This window comes from Caretta caretta, chromosome 3 (genome assembly GCF_965140235.1).
Source record: "Caretta caretta isolate rCarCar2 chromosome 3, rCarCar1.hap1, whole genome shotgun sequence".
NCBI lineage: Eukaryota > Metazoa > Chordata > Testudines > Cheloniidae > Caretta > Caretta caretta.
In genome coordinates, this window is record NC_134208.1 from 161,997,201 (window position 1) to 162,019,022 (window position 21,822).

At 43.5% G+C, this 21,822-nt stretch overlaps 1 protein-coding gene across 1 annotated transcript in view; it reads left to right on the top strand.

The window, feature by feature from the left end:
• Positions 1 to 6,351: 6,351 nt before the first annotated feature.
• DUSP10 (dual specificity phosphatase 10) overlaps positions 6,352 to 21,822 on the top strand; it is a 36,317-nt gene continuing 20,846 nt past the window's right edge. Inside the window, exons 1-2 of the mRNA XM_048843246.2 lie at positions 6,352 to 6,463; positions 8,340 to 9,188. Of these exons, the coding sequence (XP_048699203.1) occupies positions 8,384 to 9,188 (805 nt within the window). The 5' untranslated portion in view covers positions 6,352 to 6,463; positions 8,340 to 8,383. The remainder of the gene's footprint in view (positions 6,464 to 8,339; positions 9,189 to 21,822) is intronic.

The window sequence follows — 21,822 nt, forward strand, 5'->3', positions numbered from 1 at the left end:
TTGGGGAGGAGGGCGGTTGGTTACAGAGGGGCTGCAGTGGCAGTCTGTGCTCCAGCTGCCTTTGCTGCAGCTCAACCATACACTGGAGCATACTGGTTTGGTCCTGCAGCAGCCTCAGCATTGAATCCTGCCTCCTCTCATCACGCTGCCGCCACCTTTGAGCTTCAGCCCTCTCTTCAGCCCGCCACTTACTCTCTTCAGCCCGCCACTTACTCTCTTCAGCCCGCCACTTACTCTCTTCAGCCCGCCACCTCTCCTCCCGGTCATTTTGTGCTTTCCTGCACTCTGACATTATTTGCCTCCACGCATTCGTCTGTGCTCTGTCAGTGTGGGAGGACAGCATGAGCTCGGAGAACATTTCATCGCGAGTGCGTTTTTTTTTCTTTCTAAGCTTCACTAGCCTCTGGGAAGGAGAAGATCCTGTGATCATTGAAACACATGCAGCTGGTGGAGAAAAAAAAAGGGACAGCGGTATTTAAAAAGACACATTTTATAGAACAGTGGCTACACTCTTTCAGGGTAAACCTTGCTGTTAACATTACATACATAGCACATGTGCTTTCGTTACAAGGTCGCATTTTGCCTCCTCCCACCGCGTGAACGGATTTTGGTTGAATGCCAGCAAACATACACTGCAATGCTTTGTTCTACAGTGATTCCCCAGTACGTGTTGCTGGCCTGGAGTGGTAAAGTGTCCTACCATGAAGGACGAAATAAGGCTGCCCTCCCCAGAAACCTTTTGCAAAGGCAGAACCGCAAATGCCAGGGCAAAGTAATCCTTTCACATGCTTGCTTTTAAACCATGTATAGCATTTTAAAAGGTACACTCACCAGAGGTCCCTTCTCCGCCTGCTGAGTCCAGGAGGCAGCCTTGGGTGGGTTCGGGGGGTACTGGCTCCATGTCTAGGGTGAGAAACAGTTCCTGGCTGTCGGGAAAACCGGTTTCTCCGCTTGCTTGCTGTGAGCTATCTACAACCTCCTCCTCATCATCTTCTTCGTCCCCAAAACCTACTTCTGTATTGCCTCCATCTCCATTGAAGGAGTCAAACAACACGGCTGGGGTAGTGGTGGCTGAACCCCCTAAAATGGCATGCAGCTCATCATAGAAGCGGCATGTTTGGGGCTCTGACCCAGAGCGGCTGTTCGCCTCTCTGGTTTTCTGGTAGGCTTGCCTCAGCTCCTTCAGTTTCACGCGGCACTGCTTCGGGTCCCTGTTATGGCCTCTGTCCTTCATGCCCTGGGAGATTTTCAGAAAGGTTTTGGCATTTCGAAAACTGGAACGGAGTTCTGATAGCACGGATTCCTCTCCCCAAACAGCGATCAGATCCCGTACCTCCCGTTCAGTCCATGCTGGAGCTCTTTTGCGATTCTGGGACTCCATCATGGTCACCTCTGCTGATGAGCTCTGCATGGTCACCTGCAGCTTGCCACGCTGGCCAAACAGGAAATGAGATTCAAAAGTTCGCGGTTCTTTTCCTGTCTACCTTGCCAGTGCATCTGAGTTGAGAGCGCTGTCCAGAGCGGTCAGAATGGAGCACTCTGGGATAGCTCCCGGAGGCCAATACCATCGAATTGTGTCCACAGTACCCCAAATTCGAGCCGGCAACGTCGATTTAAGCGCTAATCCACTTGTCAGGGGTGGAGTAAGGAAATCGATTTTAAGAGCCCTTTAAGTCGAAATAAAGGGCTTCATTGTGTGGACGGGTGCAGGTTTAAATCGATTTAACGCTGCTAAATTCGACCTAAAGTCCTAGTGTAGACCAGGGCTTACCTTGTTAGGCTCTGTGCTCCAGTGGGACCTTATGCTGCATTCTGAGTGATTTACAGCTTCCATTCACAGAAGCTATTGTGTTTTTTCACTTGATGCTGCTCTCACTAGCACATGATTATTTTTGAGGGAACAGGATTATTAGGAAACTTGTATCTAAAAATGGAAATTCCAGAGGTTAGTCATCACTGTACAACGGGAATTATTTTTCAATTGAATGTTGATTCTTTTTGGTGCTGGAGCCTCCACAGATGACCCTCCTCCCTCTGTCAGTACTGACAGAGTGCCTTAGCATGAAATTTGGGAGTCCTGGGTTTATGAATGTGCAGTCTGTTGCATGAGATGCACGACCAATTCTCTGACAACTTGTGGGGCATTAAATGGTCTCATAGCACCTTTTCCAATGCACACTGTGTCTTATCCATCCCCTGCACTATTGCAATGCATAGTAGTGTGGATATCTGTCTCACAGTTAACAGCATTGACCTCACCCACTGTATTGTCTCATTTTCTGTGTGTAAAATTATAAGTAGAGCTGAGCGGAAGCTTAACTAAATAGTTTTTCATTGGAAAATGCTGTTTGGTAGAAATCAAATTTTTTCCCTGAATCATATAATTTTTCACTAAACTTTCTAAAGGCCAATATATGAGTAAGAGTGAGAGAAAGAGAGACAGACCCCCAGACCCAGCTTGGAATAGCCAATAGCCCAGTAAGTAGGGCATTTACTTGGGATGTCAGAGACACAGTTTTAAGTCACTGCTCTTCCCGATTCAAAGGAGGGACTTGACCCTTGTTCTAACAACTAGGGTACTGAGTATTCTAGGGTGGGATCTCTCTTTGTGGGTTTTTTCCCCCAAAACTGAAAGGTCCTGGTTTTGTGCTGCCTTGGGCTGGAAACAAATGTTCATTGTTGGAAATGGAATTCTTGTTTTCCTGACAGCCCTATACATAAGTGCTTGGCTCTTATGGGTAGATGATCCCGATCGTCTCTTCTGGCCTTAAAGTCTGAGTCTAAATATAATCTGGACCGTACAAATTATCCCTATAACATTTTATTCGTATGGAAAATATACTCCTAACACTTGTAAATAGAACGGTTGTGCCATTTCTAGGTACAGAAATGAAACATGCAATCGTTTATAAGCATGTACATTATTTGCTGGCTGTATCCAAAGCAGGAAAATTCAGACTTATTCCCCACCATTTAGCTCCAATGGTGACAGTAGAAGTGGTGACTGTATTTCAGAGATAACTTAAGCATTTTCATCACCCTCTTGCCTAAAACTACACAGTGTCGAGTAATATGACACCATGATAAAGGGGTCTGAGTCTTGTCTAAACGATAACTTCCATGGGTGGAGCTGCGCTAGTGATTGAATTATGGGGTTTAATGTTTCCTAAATAAGTTCACTCACAGCAAGTGCAATTGGAGAGATGCTGGTGGGGCTGACGTTAGTTTGTAACCTACATAGGCAACCTTTAAGTCACCTAATATTTAGGAGTAGCTCCTGCCCAGGTGTTCCTTTAAGCATTCCCACACCACTGGCTGACAGTGGCCTAGGGCACTAAAGTGTCTAGTGCTGCCTGGTTCTGTTTGTATGCTGTGGCAAACGTTTTTTGTGTCAGACAATAGGGTGTGTTGCAAGCATTGCTGATGCTCTCAATGGTAGAATTCTATGCTATGGGGAATTCTCTCTCGTGTCCTAGTCAAATTCCAGTCCGGCTCATTACGTTCCAGTTACCTGAATTCCCCCTGGTTTCAGAGGGGTAGCCATGTTAGTTTGTATCAGCAAAAATAACGAGGAGTCCTTGTGGCACCTTAGACTAACAAATTTATCTGGGCATAAGCTTTCATGGGCTATAACCCACTTCATCAGGTGCATGGAGTGAAAAATACAGTAGGCAGCTATAAATATACAACACATGAAAAGATGGGAGTTGCCTTCCCAAGTGTGTGTGTGTGTGGAGGGGGGTCAGTGCTAACGAGACCAATTCAATCAGGGTGGATGTGGCCCATTCCCAACTATTGACAAGAAGGCGTGAGTATGAACAGAGGGAAAATTACTTTTTGTAGTGACCCAGCCACTCCCAGTCTTTATTCAGGCCTAATTTGATGGTATCAAGTTTGCAAATTAATTCCAGTTCTGCAGTTGCTCACTGAAGTCTGTTTTTGAAGTTTTTTTTGTTGAAGATTCTCCACTTTTATTGAGTGTCCAGGAAGATTGAAGTGTTCTCCTACTAGTTTTTGAATGTCACAGTTCTTGATATCTGATTTGTGTCCATTTATTCCTTTGTGTAGAGATTGTCTCATTTGGTCAATGTACATGGCAGAGGGGCATTGCTGGAACATGATGGCATATATCACATTGGTAGATGTGCAGGTGAACGAGCCCTTGATGGTGTGGCTGATGTGGTTAGGTCCTATGGTGGTGTCCCTTAAATGGATATGCAGACAGAGTTGGCAACAGGGTTTGTTGCAGGGATTGGTTCCTGTGTTAGTGCTTCTGTTGTGTGGTGTGTAGTTACTGGTGAGTATTTGGTAAGGCAACTCCCATCTTTTCATGTGCTGTATATTTATACCTACCTACTGTATTTTTCACTCTATGCACCTGATGAAGTGGGTTATAGCCCATGAAAGCTTATGCCCAGATAAATTTGTTTGTCTCTAAGGTGCCACAAGGACTCTTTGTTGTTTTTGCTGAATTCCTCCTGTATCTTCAATTAGATACAGCATCTAAAACGATCGTGTAGTGTTGCTTAGCACTGTTAAACATTTACCACGCTTTTGCTCTAGCAGTGGCTGCTTTCCCCTGGTGGGTGAAGTGATTCCTTATATATATGTAATGTTTATAAAATAGTTTTGGATCAGACTGACTGAAAATCACAACAGCTGTGACAGTCCCATCATGTCTGTATCAAACTCTATAACAAATAATGGGACTTATATAACCAAGGAGAGGGAAAATGGCAAAAGCAAGGCACATGAAATCATAGCTTTTTACAAGTAATTGACAAAGACAAGTTTTGAAAAAAGAGGCTCTTTGACACAGCATTTTAAAGATTTATTAAATGGGAAGTCCTCCCTCCTCCTCATGTTACAGTCTCGCGGCAGGCACACTAGTTTACCGTTCTGAGCCTTTGCTGGAAGGCTGCTATGGTAGTAGGCAGAACTGCTGCAATCCATGATCGCTTCACTCCTTGTTAAAAGGATAATAACACAATAACAGCAGAGACTGTGGGTCCTGGTTAATACCCAAGGTCACGGTGCTCCCTGCCTCTCAAAGAGAGGTAGGCGAGTGTGAGGGAGAGAGATGGGGTTTGGTGGGTTGATAGATACTCTGTGAGACCCTGCACATCCTAAACGCGCGGCCAGAGCTCTGCTCTTGCTCCAGCTGTCTGATTCCGCACTGGGAAGGGCTCCAGAGTTGCATGGGTGCTGAACGGCGGCAGCACGAGGTGCTGAAGCCTGGCACTGAGCTGGGATTGTCTCTCCCCAACATGCAGCCGTTTGGCAGCAGACGCCAACAGCTCTCTTTAAAAGGCAGCTTCCAGCCTTAAAGGGCAGGGCTGACTCGCGCTGTGACAATTACAATGAGGGAGATTTAAAAAAAAATTAAGCGAGAGTGTGATTTTTTTTTTTGGCCCATGCCTCTTGCATCCCAGGAGGGGCGTGCTGGGGGGAATAATACTTTCGCCCTTCCCGGGGCCGGGGGGCTGCAGCCAGGGAAGTGGCGGAGGGGAGAAGGCAGCCAGCCAGCAGAGCAGCGCAGCACCTGCGAACGTGGCTGGTGGTGACTCTGCCGCACTTTGGAGCTCGTTCTCCGCTGCCTTGGGCTTATCACCCTCCGCTCCGCCCCTGCCTCTCACAGCGTCCCTCCTGCGCCCGGAGAGCCCTCCCAGGGCGGGTGGAGGGGAGCAGCTCGGGCTGCGGCTGGATCGGCTCCTTCCCCAAGTCTTCTTGCCAAGTGCCGCCTGCGTTGTCAGCCCCTTGCTTGTGTGTGTGTGTGGGGGGGGGGGGGGGGGGGGTTGTTAACATGAACAAATCCATCTCGCGGCGCGGCGCCCGTGGCTGCTGCAGGAGGGTTTCATTCACAGAAGGCGAGCCCGTGTAGCGGGGGGCGGGGAGAAGGACTCCAGAGACGGGGGAGCGAGGGGGCAGGCGGGAGACAGAAGCGGGAGAGACGGGAAAGCGGGAGGGAAGGGGCGAGCGAGCGCCCCACTGACAACCCAGCCCCGGAACGGGTTAAGCACATGCCCGCTGGGCCAGTTGACATGTAAATACAGAGCAGCTGCTCTTCTCCGGCTCCGGCTCTTCCCAGCTTCTGATTGGCTGCCAATGACATCACCCCCTGCCCCCCTGTGTTATACCACAACGGACTCAAAGCTACGTCGGATAAACTATCCCCCAGCGGCTGGGAGCCCAGCCCCCGGCTCCTCCCACTCCCCTATCTCCAGCCATTGGCCCCCCGGCGCTCGGAGCCCGCCCGCTTGCAGGGGAGAGCCCCCATTGGGCGTGGGCGCCGTCCGTCCCCGCCCGCTCCGCCCCTTTCGAACCTTACATTTACAGTGTAGCAAAAGAGAAAGTAACTCTGTTGCAGCGGGAGATCAATGAAGCCCAGTGAATGGGGGTTTAACGTGTAACTCCGTAGCCGCAGACGAGCGCCGGATGCTGAAGGGATCTACTTATTTATGAAGTAAGTGGAAGGCTCTGATCATAATGTTAGGGGAGGGCAGCGTTTATATAGTTACACAGAGGTACAGCACCTAAAACATACATAGTATGAGAGAAGGGCATAGTTTCATCTGTATGCAATGCTACTTTTGGAGGGGTGGTGTAGAAAGCTCGGCCAACAGTGTTGGGCTTGTACTGCCTCTGATTACTGACCTCTGCTCTTTCTAGTGAGTGTTGGTGGGATGGGAGAAGCGGCTTTTCTTGTTTGGGATTGCTGCAGTGTGGTTGGTGGGTGGGTGAGAGACGAGAGTGCTCGCAGGGCTCTCCTTTCATCTTCTCCCTTGGCTTTATCTTCCCCACCCCAGACGCACACAAGAGAGGGTGGTGGTTCGTGGTGCTAAATAGGGCTGCGTTAGCTCGGTTCCCTGACTTCGTGGTTTTGCTGTAAATATACGACCCTCTGCTGCAGAGATGCAGCTCTTCCAAAACTGCATATATATCCTTGGGAAAACAACCCTCTGTACCTGGGATCAAATCCTGTGAAGTGTTTTTGTAATCTTACTGATTTTTATGTATACTTTGAAATAAAATTAGTTGCAATTTATTTTTAATTGTGCTGCTGTTTTTTTCCTCTTTACTAGCTGGAGGAGATTGCTTTTTAGTTTTCCCTTATGTTTGACTGTCAGGCTCTTTTTTTTTTTTTAAAGAGGAAAGGAGGAGGGATAGGCTAGACAATCTACTGGGGTCGTTTTGTAAAGGTTGATGATTGGTCTCTACCCTGAGATTTCATTTTCTGTCATGTTAGAGCTGACGTTCATCTGTAAATGATAAATATTTTCCCCATTGTAAAAATGTTTTCAAATTCATCTCGCAAAGAGATTTTTAGAGAAAAGAAGGAAGTGGAGGGACTTGTTATCCCAAGGCAGGCCAGAGAATACAACTCATTGATATAAAAAGGGGATGTTATAAGTATTGGAGACATGGACAGTATAATGTTGGAAGCGTGAGGGGAAATTGATATTAGAAGTGCTCAGTCACTTTATTTTGTTAGATTTATTTAATTTGTTAGCTGGTTGATGGAATGAATGTATTTCGAGGAGGGGAGTACCAGATGCTCTGAAAGTTGGTGGATATCTTTTGGGGGTGTGTGTGTAAATAACTTTCTGGTGTCTCTTAGTAGATGAGACAATAAAGCTCCTAAAAATCATGACCTAGGGGCTGCAGAGGGACCCTTATTCCTGGAGTCTCTAAAACTGTTCTGTGGGGTGAGGGTGCTTCTGCCTCTAGGATTGCTCGAGGTGCTAGACTTTCCAGGCTGATACATTTTTATTAGAATTGTACTCGGATCTAAAAAGGGGAGATGGAATGCAGGCTTGTCCCTTTCAATTACATAATAATCTCTGGCATCTTCTTGTTATGCCTTTGTTTCTGTATGGGTTCAAGCTTTCAAATGGCTTTCTCAAGAGTTTATTCCAAAGCTAGCTTTATTCAAGCTTGCTAGAAAAGTTGCACATCTGCCTCTGATGTATTTAGCTGCTGTGCACTCCAGTGAGTTGTCGAGCCATGCCAGTAGTTCTGTCCCTTGCTGTGAGCAGAGGAAATGAGAGAACATGCCTTTTTATTATCTTTCTCAGTTGCATGCTTTGCAGCCTTAAGGCTTCAGGGTAGCTCAGCATCTGCATGTAAATGAATGTCGACTAGTTGCATGGTAGGCCAATTGCACGTTCTGCATTCTCTTTGGGTAAAGAGTTGAAGTTTTTGCTGCAGGAGTGGGAGAGGTTCCTTCATTAACTGCGCTGAGCTGATCACTCTTAGTCAGCGCTGAGTATCAGAAACCGCTTTTAGAAATCTCTGACCCTGTATGTTTCATGTGATCCTTTTTCTTTTTCCCTTTGCAGACAGATCTTGAGTTCTTCTTGACTTGCCAATTCTCAGCCTCCTCATGCCTCCATCTCCTTTAGACGACAGGGTAGTAGTGGCACTTTCAAGGCCAGTAAGACCTCAGGATCTCAACCTTTGTTTAGACTCTAGCTACCTTGAATCTGCTTCTTCTGCCAGTGAGAGTCACACAAGTCTCCTTGGCACAGCTGTTGTGTCCCTAAAGGCTGCTAATCTCACGTATATGCCCTCATCCAACAGCTCGGCACGCTCTCTGAGTTGTGGATGCAGCAGCGCCAGTTGCTGCACTGTGGCAACTTACGACAAGGACAATCAGGCCCAAACTCAAGCAAGCACCAGCAGCACTACCAACGTAGGAACCTCTACCACCTGCCCTGCTAACCAAATGGTCAACAACAATGAGAACACGGGCGCATTGAGTCCATCGGGTGGAGTGGGGAGCCCGGCCTCAGGCACAACCAAGCAACTAGCTAGCATAAAAGTAATCTACCCTAATGACCTGGCTAAAAAGATGACCAAATGCAACAAGAGCCACCAACAGAACCAAGGGCCTGTCATCATTGACTGCAGGCCATTCATGGAGTACAATAAGAGTCACATTCAAGGGGCTGTTCACATTAACTGTTCTGACAAGATCAGCAGGAGAAGGCTCCAGCAGGGCAAGATCACGGTCTTGGACTTGATCTCCTGCCGGGAAGGCAAGGACTCCTTCAAGAGGATCTTTTCCAAAGAAATTATAGTTTATGATGAGAATACCAATGAGCCAAGCCGAGTAATGCCTTCCCAGCCACTCCACATAGTGCTGGAGTCACTCAAGCGAGAAGGCAAGGAACCTCTAGTTCTGAAAGGTACTTCTACCCACTACCCCCAAAATAATCTGCTGGTTTCTTGTGTCTTTTCTCCATAAATATCCAGGTTTTTTTGCTTGGTTGAAAGATGTACACTTAAAATCTATTTGGGAATCCTATATGTATAGAGTCATCAATAGCAAAAGGAACAGTCAGTGACATTACTATAACCAGGGTGCACAGCTGTTGAAGGACCATCTTCAGAGTAGTTCTCAATGGTTTGCTATCAAACTTGGTGGGGGAGGGAGGGATGTAGTTGGTGGGATCCCACAGGGGTTGTCCTGGGTCTGGTACTAGTCCAATGTTTTCATTAATGACTTGGATAATGGATCTGGAGAGCGTTCTTATAAAATTTACAGATGACACCAAGTTGGGAAGGGTTGCAAGCAGTATGGAGAACAGGATTAGAATTAAAATCAACCTTGAAAAATTGGAAAACTTGTCTGAAATCAACATTATGAAATTCAATAAAGACAAGTGCAAAGTACTACACTTAAGAAAGAAAAATTAAATGCACAGTTGCAAAAAGTGGGGAATAAGTGGCTAGGCAGTAATACTGGTGAAAAGTACCTGGAGGGTACAGTGGATCAGAAACCAAATGAGGTAACAACATGATGCAGCTGCTAAAAAGGCTAATATCGTTCTGGGTTTTTTTTAACAGGAGTATCGTATGTAAGACATGGGAGGTAATTGTCCTGCTCTACTTGGCACTGATGAGGCCTCAGCTGGAGTGCTGTCTCTAGTGTTGGACGCCACTCTTCAGAAAGATGTAGACAAACTGGAGAGAATCCAGAGGAGAGCAACAGAAATGATAAAAGGATTAGACAACCTGACCTATGAGGAAAGGCTTTAAAAAAAACTAAACAAACCTGGGCATGTTTAGGCTTGAGAGAAGAGGACTCAGGGAACCTGAACACATTTGAAGACTGTTAGGTGCTCTTATTGAAAGGATGGTGATCAATTGTTTTCCATGTTCACTGAAGGTAGAGCAAGAAGTCATGGGCTCAATCTGCAGCAAGGGAGATTTAGGTTAGATATTTGGAAAATATTTCTACCTATAAGGGTAGTTAAGCTCTGGAATAGGCTTCTAAAGAAGGTTGTGGAATCCCCATAAATGGAGGTTTTTAAAAACAGGTTGTTAGACATAACACCTGTCAGGGATGGTCTAGGTATACTTAGCCCCATAGGGGGCTGTAGGAGATGACCTCTGAAAGTCCCTCCAGCTCTCCATTTATTATGAGTCTATGATTAAGAGAGGGGAGGAAGATCTTAGCATGTGTCTTATATATAAAGCATGGAGCTGATAGACCTTGGTGTTTAGGTTTTTTGTTTTTTGTTTGTTTGTTTTTTAAATGAATATTGCTGTCTGAGGGTGAAGATAGGTGGGAAGAGAGGGAGGAAACAGACTTCCTAGATTCCTAATGTCTGTGCAGAATTTTAATTTTTCCTAACTATAAGCATTTGGACTAGAAATACTTATAGTAAAGGGCAAAGACCCAAGAAGATGCAATACTCTACCCAAATATTTTAGATCAAATTGATTTTTGGGGACCTTGTATTTCTAGTAGTCTTGCTGTCTGTTATTTTAGTCTTCATAAAACTTAGCTCATAGAAGTTGGAGATGGGCAATAGACGTTGGGTAAAAGAAGAGGAAGAGGTATTAACCTAACTAGTCTGAGAACTCAGATTAGTCTGTGGACTACCATGGTATACTACCTGTTCTGGTGGCTGATCATTTGGATCTCAATATATTTTACACTGTCCAGGGCTGGAATGTTGAGAGGGCCCAGAAAACAATTTCTCTGCTCTTAGGTTGTCTGCAGGAAAACACTTTTTTGAAGAACTACTATTTTAATGCTTTGTCCAGTCTAATTTTCAGTGTTTCAAGTGATGTCGTCCACCACTTTGAAAAGCTTTCCACAGTCTAATACTGTCTGAAGATATTTACCTTTTTCTTCATTTCATTCTGGTACTTCTGTTGCCATCCAAATTGTCTTCCCTTTCCTTGTTATTTAGACCCTTCAAATACTTGGTTGACAGTTTGACCCTTCCCTCTCCCTTTAGCCATGGTTTACCCAAACTGTACATATTGAACTCCCTTAATCTTCCTCAGAGGTAATTTCTTGTAGCCTTGCAATCATATCCCAAAGAATATGGCAGTTAAACTTGCTGTTCTGAGAGTTGCTAGAAGACTCTGTGGAAGTAGATGGGTCAAAGAATGGAGCTGAGTTAAAGGTTTTGTGGCAGGCTTCACAATTTTGTTTAAACCTTAAAATCATGTTTTGGCTTTCTTGTGCATTAACTGCAACTCACAGTGACACTGATTTGATTTTGATAGTTGCAACTGATTCCCAATAGACTTTCACTGAAATCATTAGGCCATCATGATTCTTATGCATGCAAAAGGAACAGAGAGACACATTGTGCAGTGAAGCTTCCTTTTAAATTCAATGCTACTTTTGACCATAATTCTGTCTTAACAAAGCTTTCCTTCCCCCCTCCCTGTCTTGACGTTCATACCTTTTTCAGCAAAGAAAATGTTTATAGAAAAAGATCTTTTTCTGTATTTCTTTGTAAGAAAGATATGGGTAAATGACATCGCATCATGACAATTCCAGGATCTTGATATACTGTGTAGTAGCTATGGTTTATCTGCATAGATATTTGGTATCCGTGAGATGTTCAGCAATTGTAACAGTAGCGAGCAAGTCCACCCAGGTGTCATGCTTGAAACATGGCTTTTATACCCTCCTTTACTGATGCTAACTGCTGGGTGCTCTGCTGAGATTTCGTAAAATGCTTGCAAAATCACCCAGTACACACTACTTTGGTCCTGCTCTGAAGCAGACCATTTTAAAATTGGTGAGAAGTATTTAGTGGTTGGCTCAGAAGATTCTCTTAATAGAGTTTGGATCTCTTTCTCCCCCTCCCTCTCCACTCCCCTCGGCAATCAGATGTTCCCTCTGAACTATTTTTGTCAAGGTGTGTGGGAGGGGGGAGGATGAAACAGGTAAAGGACAAGGGAAGAAAAACCTCTGTTAACTGTGGTTTAAAGGGAATGGAACTAGCTTGGGAAAGCGCATCAAGCAGAGGAGGGCCAAGAGCTCTCCCATTTTAAACCGGTTATCTTGCATTTTTAAACCCTCTTCTTCCCCCCCACCCCCCCGAATTTGAAATGGGGTCTGAGTAGGGGCCTCTTGGAGTTGGGATTATTATAGAGTAACTAATAAGGCTCTGCTTAGGCTTCCATGCCTGGAAAGTAGCAGTAGAAGTGCTTGTTATTTAGTTCCAGTTGTCAGATAGGATTTTTCCATCATGCTTCAACAGCGTGTGTGTGTGTGTGTGTGTTCAGGAATTGAACTAAAATTGAAGAGAGGATATAAAGCCTCGTTGCTTTTTATTTTAGAAGATTTCTCTTGCTCACCGCAATCCAGTCATAATTTATTGCTGGCCCATCTGATCCTCTGTTTTATGTTTGTAAACATTGGTTGCTAACCTTGCCGTCCAAATTTATGTCCCCCTGATCTGGTGCCATGTTCTCCATGTATGGTGCTGCCTGTCAACCAAGCAGCCTTGTTGCCGTTTTAGTGTTGCAGTGTCACATTGAGGAGAAATTGATCAGAGAACCTCCGGGCCCTTGGCCTTGGGGATTAAATTACTGCTTTAATTTACAATTCTTCTGGTTGGTGACTTCAGTCCAAGATGTATCTTGTTCTAGATGTCTGAATCTTTATTTAATTATTTTTTAAAGCAGCGAGGGACGTATTGTGTGCTTTCCTAAAACCAGACTGATCTATTGGTTAAAATACACTTTAAATTTCTCCATTGGCATGAACACTTAAGCAATAACATTAAAAATAAGTTATTAATTTCAACAGGACCACATGTTGTTGTACTGGGGCTGCGACAAGAAGACACATCTGGGCAGTGTTGAATGTGATTGGGTTTGCCTTTGTTTTATGGAGGGATTTTTAATCTCTCTAATGTTCCTCCCCCTCCCACCTGCCTTGTCTGCACTATTTCTTTGCCACTTCCTCTACTTATGGGGTACACTTTTTTTCTTTAAAAATTAAGGTAAGATTTGCATTTGATTTAATCACTTCAAAAGCCAAGTTTGAAATGCTGCTATGCCTTTTGAATAACAAATACAAGAACTTCTATATCTACAGAAGTATATATCAGATTATATTTTTAGCATTATTGTCAAATTGTGTAAAAACTTAAACTGCTTTTTATTTTATCCTGACGAAATCCAAAGCTTTGGTTTGGTTGCATACAGTATGTCAAGTAGCTTTCTCCCCCCACTCCCTCCTCCCAACTTCCCCTTTTTTCTTCCCTTTAACAGTAGATGCTAGTGTCGAGTAGTTATCAGAAACTAAAGGCACTTTCTTTAGTGGCTGGATTTCTTTGCATATCATCATCTCTTTCTCTTAGTGTACCACATACGGAACTGATCGCAGTGGTGTCTTTCACCAGTTCTGCTAAATGGCAGAGGCACTTACACAATTTGCTTTGCCTTTCATTGTTCTTGGGGGGGAGGGAGTCAATTTTCCCCAAAGTCAGTGGGTGGGTAAAGTCAGTGATGTGGGCCTACTTCTGCTCTCCTGGAAGCTGATGGAAAAATAGTCACTGCATTCAGTGGAAGTAGACTTGGGAGCCCTGATGACTTGGTCCTTAGCCTCATTGACCCATGGAACAGGGTGAGAGGGAGAGACCTGGGGTGAAATCCTGGCCCCATTAAAGTTAATAGCAACACTTCCAGGACTTCACCCATGGTGTGGAGGGGCCTCAGTGCCTTTATAGGGGGGAATTCTTCTCCTATTAGTGACTAATCCACAGGTGAAGCAATATTGCCAACCCTTGCAGTTTTATCACAAGTCTTGTGGTACTTGGTGTTTGCTTTTTATGTTTTTGTTTTTCCTCTTAAATCCCCAGCTCTTGGAGTCAGGTAATTACATAAATATCTCTGCTTTAATTATAAATGAAGTGGTGTTGGTTTTGTTTTTCCCCCCTCTGGGATTGAAGGGAAAAATCTGGGGCAGGAAATGAATTGTCCAGGCTCAGAAACCAGAAGATACGTTGCGGGGTGAAGGGAGATCATTTAAAACAAAACATGATTTTTTCAAGCCAATCACTTTTTTGTTTTTTGATTTTTAAAGGGGACAGGTTGATTTGAGATTTTGAATGCATGGGATTGGCAGATTGTCAATCCTGCAGATTGTCAAGCGGGGGCTTCTTTCTAAAGAAAGTCTTGATGCTTTTCACAGTATTGTGCACAATTGGGTTATATGAACCCAAAGAAGTGTGGCTAAAGCTCAGTTAGTTCCTTGTAACTCCTTTTGTTTTCCTCTTGGTGTGAGGAGCTTATTTCTGTTCTGGTGTTCTATCTTTGCACTGTTCATCTAACGGGGGAATAAATGAAGTGAAGTGTTTTAGGACTTGTTATAGTGATGAGTGTAAAACCTGCCACCAAGCTGTTTGGTGTTTTATTGTCATGATCTAAGAATAATTTCCAGGCTCCTAACTTAAACAGGTATCAAGAAAGTTAAAATAATTCCTAAAGAATGCAGAGCTTTGTAGATTTTAAATAAATGTCCATCTAATGTCATACACTAAGCTCACTGTGAAATACACTTATCTGCTTGCTTCTCTGTACCTGATGTTAGTTTTCTTTTCAGAAATAAACATGGTTATGTTTTGTTGTAATTCTAGAGTAACTCTGTTGATGTCAGAGTTACTCTAAATTTGCAGATGTGTAATTTATGGATCAAATTCTGCTCTGAGTGACTGACCAAAACTACTGGCCAATAGAATATATGAAAACTTAGCATGTATTTCTGCCAGGGATCTCAACGCACTGAAGTCAATTAGACCAGTGGCTCTCAACCTTTCCCGACTACTGTACCTCTTTCAGGGGTCTGATTTTTCTTCCATGCCCTCCAAGTTTCACCTCACTTAAAAACTACTTTCTTAAAAAAATGAGACCTAAAAATATAAAAGTGACAGAGCACACTAGTACTGAAAAATTGCTTACTTTCTCATTTTTACCATGTAATTATATTCCAATCAATTTATTTTATAAATATTGTACTTAAATTTCAGTGTATATATAGAGCAGTAAAAACAAGTCCTAGTCTATATGAAATTTTAGTTTGTATTGACTTCATGAGTGCTTTTTAGGTAGCCTGTTGTCAAAGTAGGCAAATATCTGGATGAGTTGAGGTACCCCCTGGGAGATCTCTGTGTACCCCCAATGAATAAGACCATAACTACACTTGGAAAAAGTTGTAATTTTAAATGTTAACTAACATGTGAAAATCCCAGTGTGATTCAAAATAAAACTTGCCTTGTAAAATTCTGTCCCCACTGAGATCAATGACCACTCCCCATGACTTTGCTAGGACCAAGATTTCACCCTAAGATTTTAATATATACTACCTAATGTGTTAAAACTACCCCTCTTTTTTTTTTTCCTGTGGTTGACAACACTAAGGCCTTGTCTACATTCTCTCTCCGCTCCAGTTATGTACATGGGTTTATACAAGGTAAACTGAAGCACAAATATTATTGAAAAATTTGACATTCTCAATCCCTTAAACCGCATTAAAGGGACATTGCTGCATAAGAAACTGAAAACTACTTTCTCTTTGCAGCTACATGACATGCTGTCCTTGCCTCCAAAATAAATGGTATCTATTGTGTGGTGTCCCAGCATGCACTATGCTGCTGGTTAAGTCACACTCAGCCTTGAAGAAAGCAGGAGACTACCTCTGTGTAGGGGTAAGAAGTCCTGTTTTCCTTCCAGTGTTGCATTTTTCTCTTTCAAGGGTTTTCCTTGGGGATCCTTCCTTATACCTTGGGGATCCACAATAAGAATATTAAAAAGCAAACTATTTTAAAGAACCATCCCTGCAATATTTGGGAGGAACAATCTGGATTTACCATCCCTTTTTTGGAGGCTGGCTCCGTCTCTGTAATGCTGGGTGTGACATCACCTGTAATGTGAATGGCAGGTTTAGCACTAGATAAGAGCTGGCATTTGGTTGAAGGGGATTAGCAGTGCATAGATCTGCAAAAGACTATGGAGTTGGGTTTTGGCTACCTAAATTTACTGATACGGCCATTCATTCTCTTCACCTTGTTTGGTAAGGGACATTCAGTACCTACTACTAAAATTCCATTGTTCTTGGTAATATTGCATATTTAAAATCTCCCTTCAGTGTAAGTTTAATGCTGTTAAGTACTGGATTGACAGCCCTGGCAGCAATCCCTGCTGTATCAGCAATCATCATTAGAGCTGCTGTATTTTGATTTGTTAAATCTTTAGAACTGTTTTGTACTGGGGATTATTTTTATTCAAATTAAAATGCGCCTTCAGGGCAACAACAAACCTGGAAAAATCTGTCTGGGAGGGAAAGTTTCAGCATTGATTTCCAACACCCCACCCATAAGCTCTGTTGTTCTCTAGGGAGAACATGTCTTCCTACCCTGCTGCAGATCCTGGGCCTGTAGAATGTCCTCTGTGGGATTTGGGGTGGGGGAGGGAGAGCATAGTGGAGGTAGCATCCTCTTCTGTGGAGACGATGGGAGATCTGCATGTGCAGGGTGTATCTGTGCACCCATGAACTATGCACAATCTGGGAGAATGATTATAACTGTCAAGTCACTGCAATGATAGCTTTAGCCCAGTGTGATTAAACCTACATAATGGACTTGCTGGGAGGCCTTGGGCAAGTCATTTTAATCTGTCTGGGTTTTCTTTTTAATCTCTCCCAACTCCTGATTTATAAAATAGAGCTAATACTTTTGCCTATCGTGGTTAACGTTATATGTAATTGACCCAGAATTATCAACAATAATTTTCCTATGCTTTAGTACTATGTCATTTGCAGCCTTGCCAAAACCAAGCTTTGAAATATCATGAGTCAGTCTCTCTCTCTCCCCCCCCCCATCATAACATTATAAATACGTGATAAACGTTGGGTTCTTATGTACTGTGATTTCTTCCCCCCCACCCCATTTTTCTTTCTGCAACAATGAAGGATATAAACTTTATTTTAAAAATGTGAAAGTTGAGCTTTCCATATAGTGGTCTGTCTTCAGGAACTGGGCCTTAAAGTGAAACGTGCAATTGTCCTGAGTTGGCAAAATGACCTCTGAGCTACCACTGTTCATTGACTGGGAGTAAATGGCAACCTCTGTCCCAGTTACTATTAGTGAGCACTTTGAAGATATAAAACACTGTGTAAGTGCTAATAATAGTAGACTGGTTGGGATCCAAGAAGGAAATAAAATTTTGAGTGATCTCAGCACATTTGTTTCAAATCTGTATTACTACAGTAAAGCTTTTGAAAATCTTTAGAATATTTGAGTTAGCCCCCTTTTGATTCACTGAAAGGGAGGAAAGATGTCTGTTATAAAAAGAAACATGTCATCCCTTGCCCTTGCGAGAATTATGCATATGAATTATTTGTAAAAATGCCTTGGGAAATTCATAAAACCAGAGGATTGGGCGTAACTTGCAAGCGTCTGTCACATTAGTTGAATGCGATGGTTTTGTCAGTTTACTATGCTAAAGCCTGAAACTGGCTCTTATATAAGTGACTGGCCAATAATGTTATAAAACAAAAGCTATTGTTAAGCAATTGACCTGTTCTGAGACCATGACAGCTTCTAGCTCCTCTGAAATAATAGAGTACTCTTGGCTTTGGTCTCTGCAAAGATCATGTAAGTGTTTCCTATGCTCTCTACTGAAGCTGTTAAAATTCACTGGCAGTTTTAAGACTAAATATATTTGATATTTTAATTTTCAGCTTTTCATAATCACATCAGTAGCAGAATATATACATACACATTTAAATTCCAAATGGCAATTTTAAAATAAAATGAGCTATGTAGAGTATTGCATTACTCCTCACAACACACTTGTGAGGCATTATGACCTATTTACAAACAGAGAAACTGAGAGCCAGGCTGAGTTCAGTGAGTCAGTGGCAGATATTAGAATTTTGGGTTTCCTTGTTCTCAGTCCCATGCTCTAATCACTGAATAATGTAGACTCATTTCCTTCCACCCTTACCTGCCAAGGCTTGTGTTCAGGGTTCTGTTTCTACTGGAAGTCCATGACATTGGATGTATTTAAAGCAATGTGACGGATCATGCCTTCTCTTATTGTTGTCTTTCTCCTATTACTTTGCATTTCTCTTTCCCATTTCTCTCCTCCTCCTGATATATTTCTCTCCATATATCACCTTTATGATTCAGGCCTAGGGAACCAGCTTCACAGGAAGAGTAGCATCACTTTCCCACAGAAAAGCTCTTCCTTCAGCAACAGTCATGACCAATCAAGTAGATAGAAATGATACAGTCAAACTGAAGTTTCCACAAGAGTTGTGTGGAAAACCTCTCCATACAGGAGCATGGGGCTACTTGTTCATTGTGGTTACCTGCTAGCCTCTTGGATGTCAAGTATGGGGAAGAGAAGGCTTTGCCCAGTGTTCAATCATTCTTTAGTTAATGTTTTTTTGTAGACTCCTTAAATATTAGAGGGAAGCATCTTAAAGAGACACACTCTCTCTCTCCCTCCCTCTCTGTACAAATTCTGTTTAGAGGGACTCTTGTATAAAGTTGTAAATGGAGCCAATGTTTCCCAATGTATGTGGAGATCTAAGGTCTGTTACTTAGCTACCATTAGAATTCTTTTCCTTGTTCCTTTTTGATTACTCTAGGAGACGCAGTGCGGGAGGTGGGAATGAGTGCAGAACTCAGATTAAGTTTGTCTACAACCTTGGTCCTTTGAGATGCTCCGTGATCTAGGGTGGCCTAGTAGCTGTAGTGGCAAAGCACTCCTACTTTCCATCTGGAGCTGGTCGAAAGAACGCACCCATCCTGTCAACCACAGACCTGGCCATGGTGATTGATGCATTTATGAGCTCCAGGGTGGATTACTGTTGTTTTTTGATGTATAGGAATGACACATACCACATGCCCTAAAAAAGTTCTGGGCAGAAAGAGTTCCAGGGGATGAGGGGAGGAAAGGTGTGACAGTGTGGGTTAACACCTTTTGTGTTCTTTCAGTTCTGGGCTGGTGAGGGCCAGTGTGGCTATTGGCATAAGTTAGGCATCTCAGGGAGATGCTCTAAGTGTCGTTTTGTCTGGGTTGCCTGTGGGCAACCCAGTGCTGTGGCTCTACCCTGGGGGATTGGGTGTTGTCTTGAGACTGCAGCAGGCTGACCTATGCACTGCCTTGCACCATGGCAATTCTCCTCTGAACAACTATGGATTGTTATTGCCCTACTGGCGACAGGGAGCCCCCTTCCCTAACTGGTACAAGAGAGTAACCAATCTACTGAGTAACAAGCCAGCGCGAACCCTGTCACTGTGGTGCTCCAGTCTCTCTGCAGTGACTTCCTATCAAATGCAAATTTTGTATAGTAATTGTTCAGCATCCTCCGGGAAAGGATTGGCATGGGCTGCCTGAGGGGTCTTGCTTCCCTCCCGGAGCTCCCACAACGTTTATATCCACTGGCACAATGAAACTGCTGGTCGGTACGGGGAGGCTTGTGAGTGCTGCAGGCAGAACTCTTTGAGGGAGCTGGACCTAGGCTAGGGACGTATCTCCCATAAGAGAGAAGCAACTGCTGAACTACCTGCTCTGAGAACTCCATACAAGACTCTTCTCTTCCACTTTGCTTTCCTTCATTAAGTTCTCTGTATACCTGTGCCCTATGAAGTGAGCTGTAGCTCACGAAAGCTCATGCTCAAATAAATTGGTTAGTCTCTAAGGTGCCACAAGTACTCCTTTTCCTTTTGCGAATACAGACTAACACGGCTGTTCCTCTGAAACCTGTCATAAACTAATCTAGTTTTTGTTGAGATGTAAATGGCCATCATCAGGGTCCAGCATTAAAACAATACTTGGAGGGGACAGCTCATGCCTCTGAACCATTGCTCCAGGCTGACTGCTGAATCTGTAAGATAATGCTGCACTAAATCACATTATGAAGGTTTTGTTTACTACCAAAAGTTTTTCTTTACTTCACTTGGGGGGGGGGGGGGGTGTGGGTTTTTTTTTTTTTTTTAAATTCTGCAGTAATGAATTGGCGACTAAGGAAGTGCCAGTATGGGTTATCAGTGTGTAATGAGTCAATCTCACACCAGCTGTATGTGGGGCTGATGGAATTGTAGTTCCCTTTGCAACAGCATTTTGGATGAGAAGTGGTCACCCTTGTCCTCTGAAGAAAAAAGTTGCAGTATCTCCTATAGAGCTTATGGCAAAGTTTGTCCTTAAGAAAATGTTTCCCTTAAAAGCACAAAATGAATAAGTGGATAAACAAGTTGTGGAAACAGTAGGTTTAGAGAGAGCCACTGTTTAAGCAGAAATGTTTTAATCTTACCCTTCCAGAATGACAATGGTGACTGACTTTTTTTTTTTTTAAAACTTCACCCCCTCCCTCTTCATATATGCTGAGCCAGTACCCTTTTGCATTGCTTTAACGTGCATGTAATCCACCACATGATCACACCAGCTGCTGATTGTGTCAATGTGAAGGCTGCCTTGAAGGGCAAATGGGCATTATTGCTTTAGATATAAATATGGTGATGGCTAGATGTAGGAGAGAATCCGCAACAGAACCCCAAATGGAGAGGTTTTTTTCATACAACTTTTTTCCTCAGTCCTATTTCACTCACTCTCCTTTCAAGGCTGATACAGCAGGGGGTGAGGGCATAGAGTGTTAATACAAAATTGTTAGTTTTTATGTCTCTTACAACATACATGGCCAAGGATTCTCCTTGGCCATGCTGTTTTGGAATAGAATGAGCACCTTAATCAGCCTTTTCAGTTCAGATTGTTAGATGCTCAAGAAGACAAATGTAAAAGCATGCTGACAGGTAGTCTAGGTCCAAAACTTACGGTTGGGGAAAAATAGTCATAAATCAGACACTGAATATTTTATAGAGTATCATAACTCTGCATTGTACTGTATGGAGACTAAAAAGAAGATAGAATTCCTGAAGGCTTTCTAGTGAAAATTAGACAAGGGGTGGGGTATGAAAGTGTAAGATGTCACTGGGTCTTGGAGCCCATGCACACAATCCAGTGTGCCCATTACAGCTCTTGGGGCCCCTTCAAAACTAGGAGCTATAGTTGCAGGGCATGTGACTAGGATCAAGAGATACAAGGCTTCCTGATTCTTAGTCAGGACCAGCAGATAGCAGACCTAAGGAGGGGGAAGCCCTAGTGTGGGGGCATAGTATCCTGGAAGATACTGTATGGGGGAGGATATGTCCTTACCCTTTCCCACTGTCCAAAGTGGGAAAGATCTCCGTTTGCCAAGTATTTTGAGTCTCTTTTGCATCTTTTGGTTTCATCAGTATGCCTGTCCTGAGGAAATGGATGTAGAACTAAACTTGAACATTTGGGCTCTCCTGGCTGGTGAATCTACCCACCAAAGTAGCTTGAATCCTTATCCCCTAAGAAGTGAATTGCATGGTCTGATGCTACCTATCCAGGGAGAGCAAAAGGAGTAGATGGTACAAGTGTGGAAGTTAATGGTGGGAAGAAGAAAGATCTGAAGGAAGGTTGGTGGGCAGAGGGGTGTAGTTTCAGGTGTAGGGAACAGTATAGGAAAAG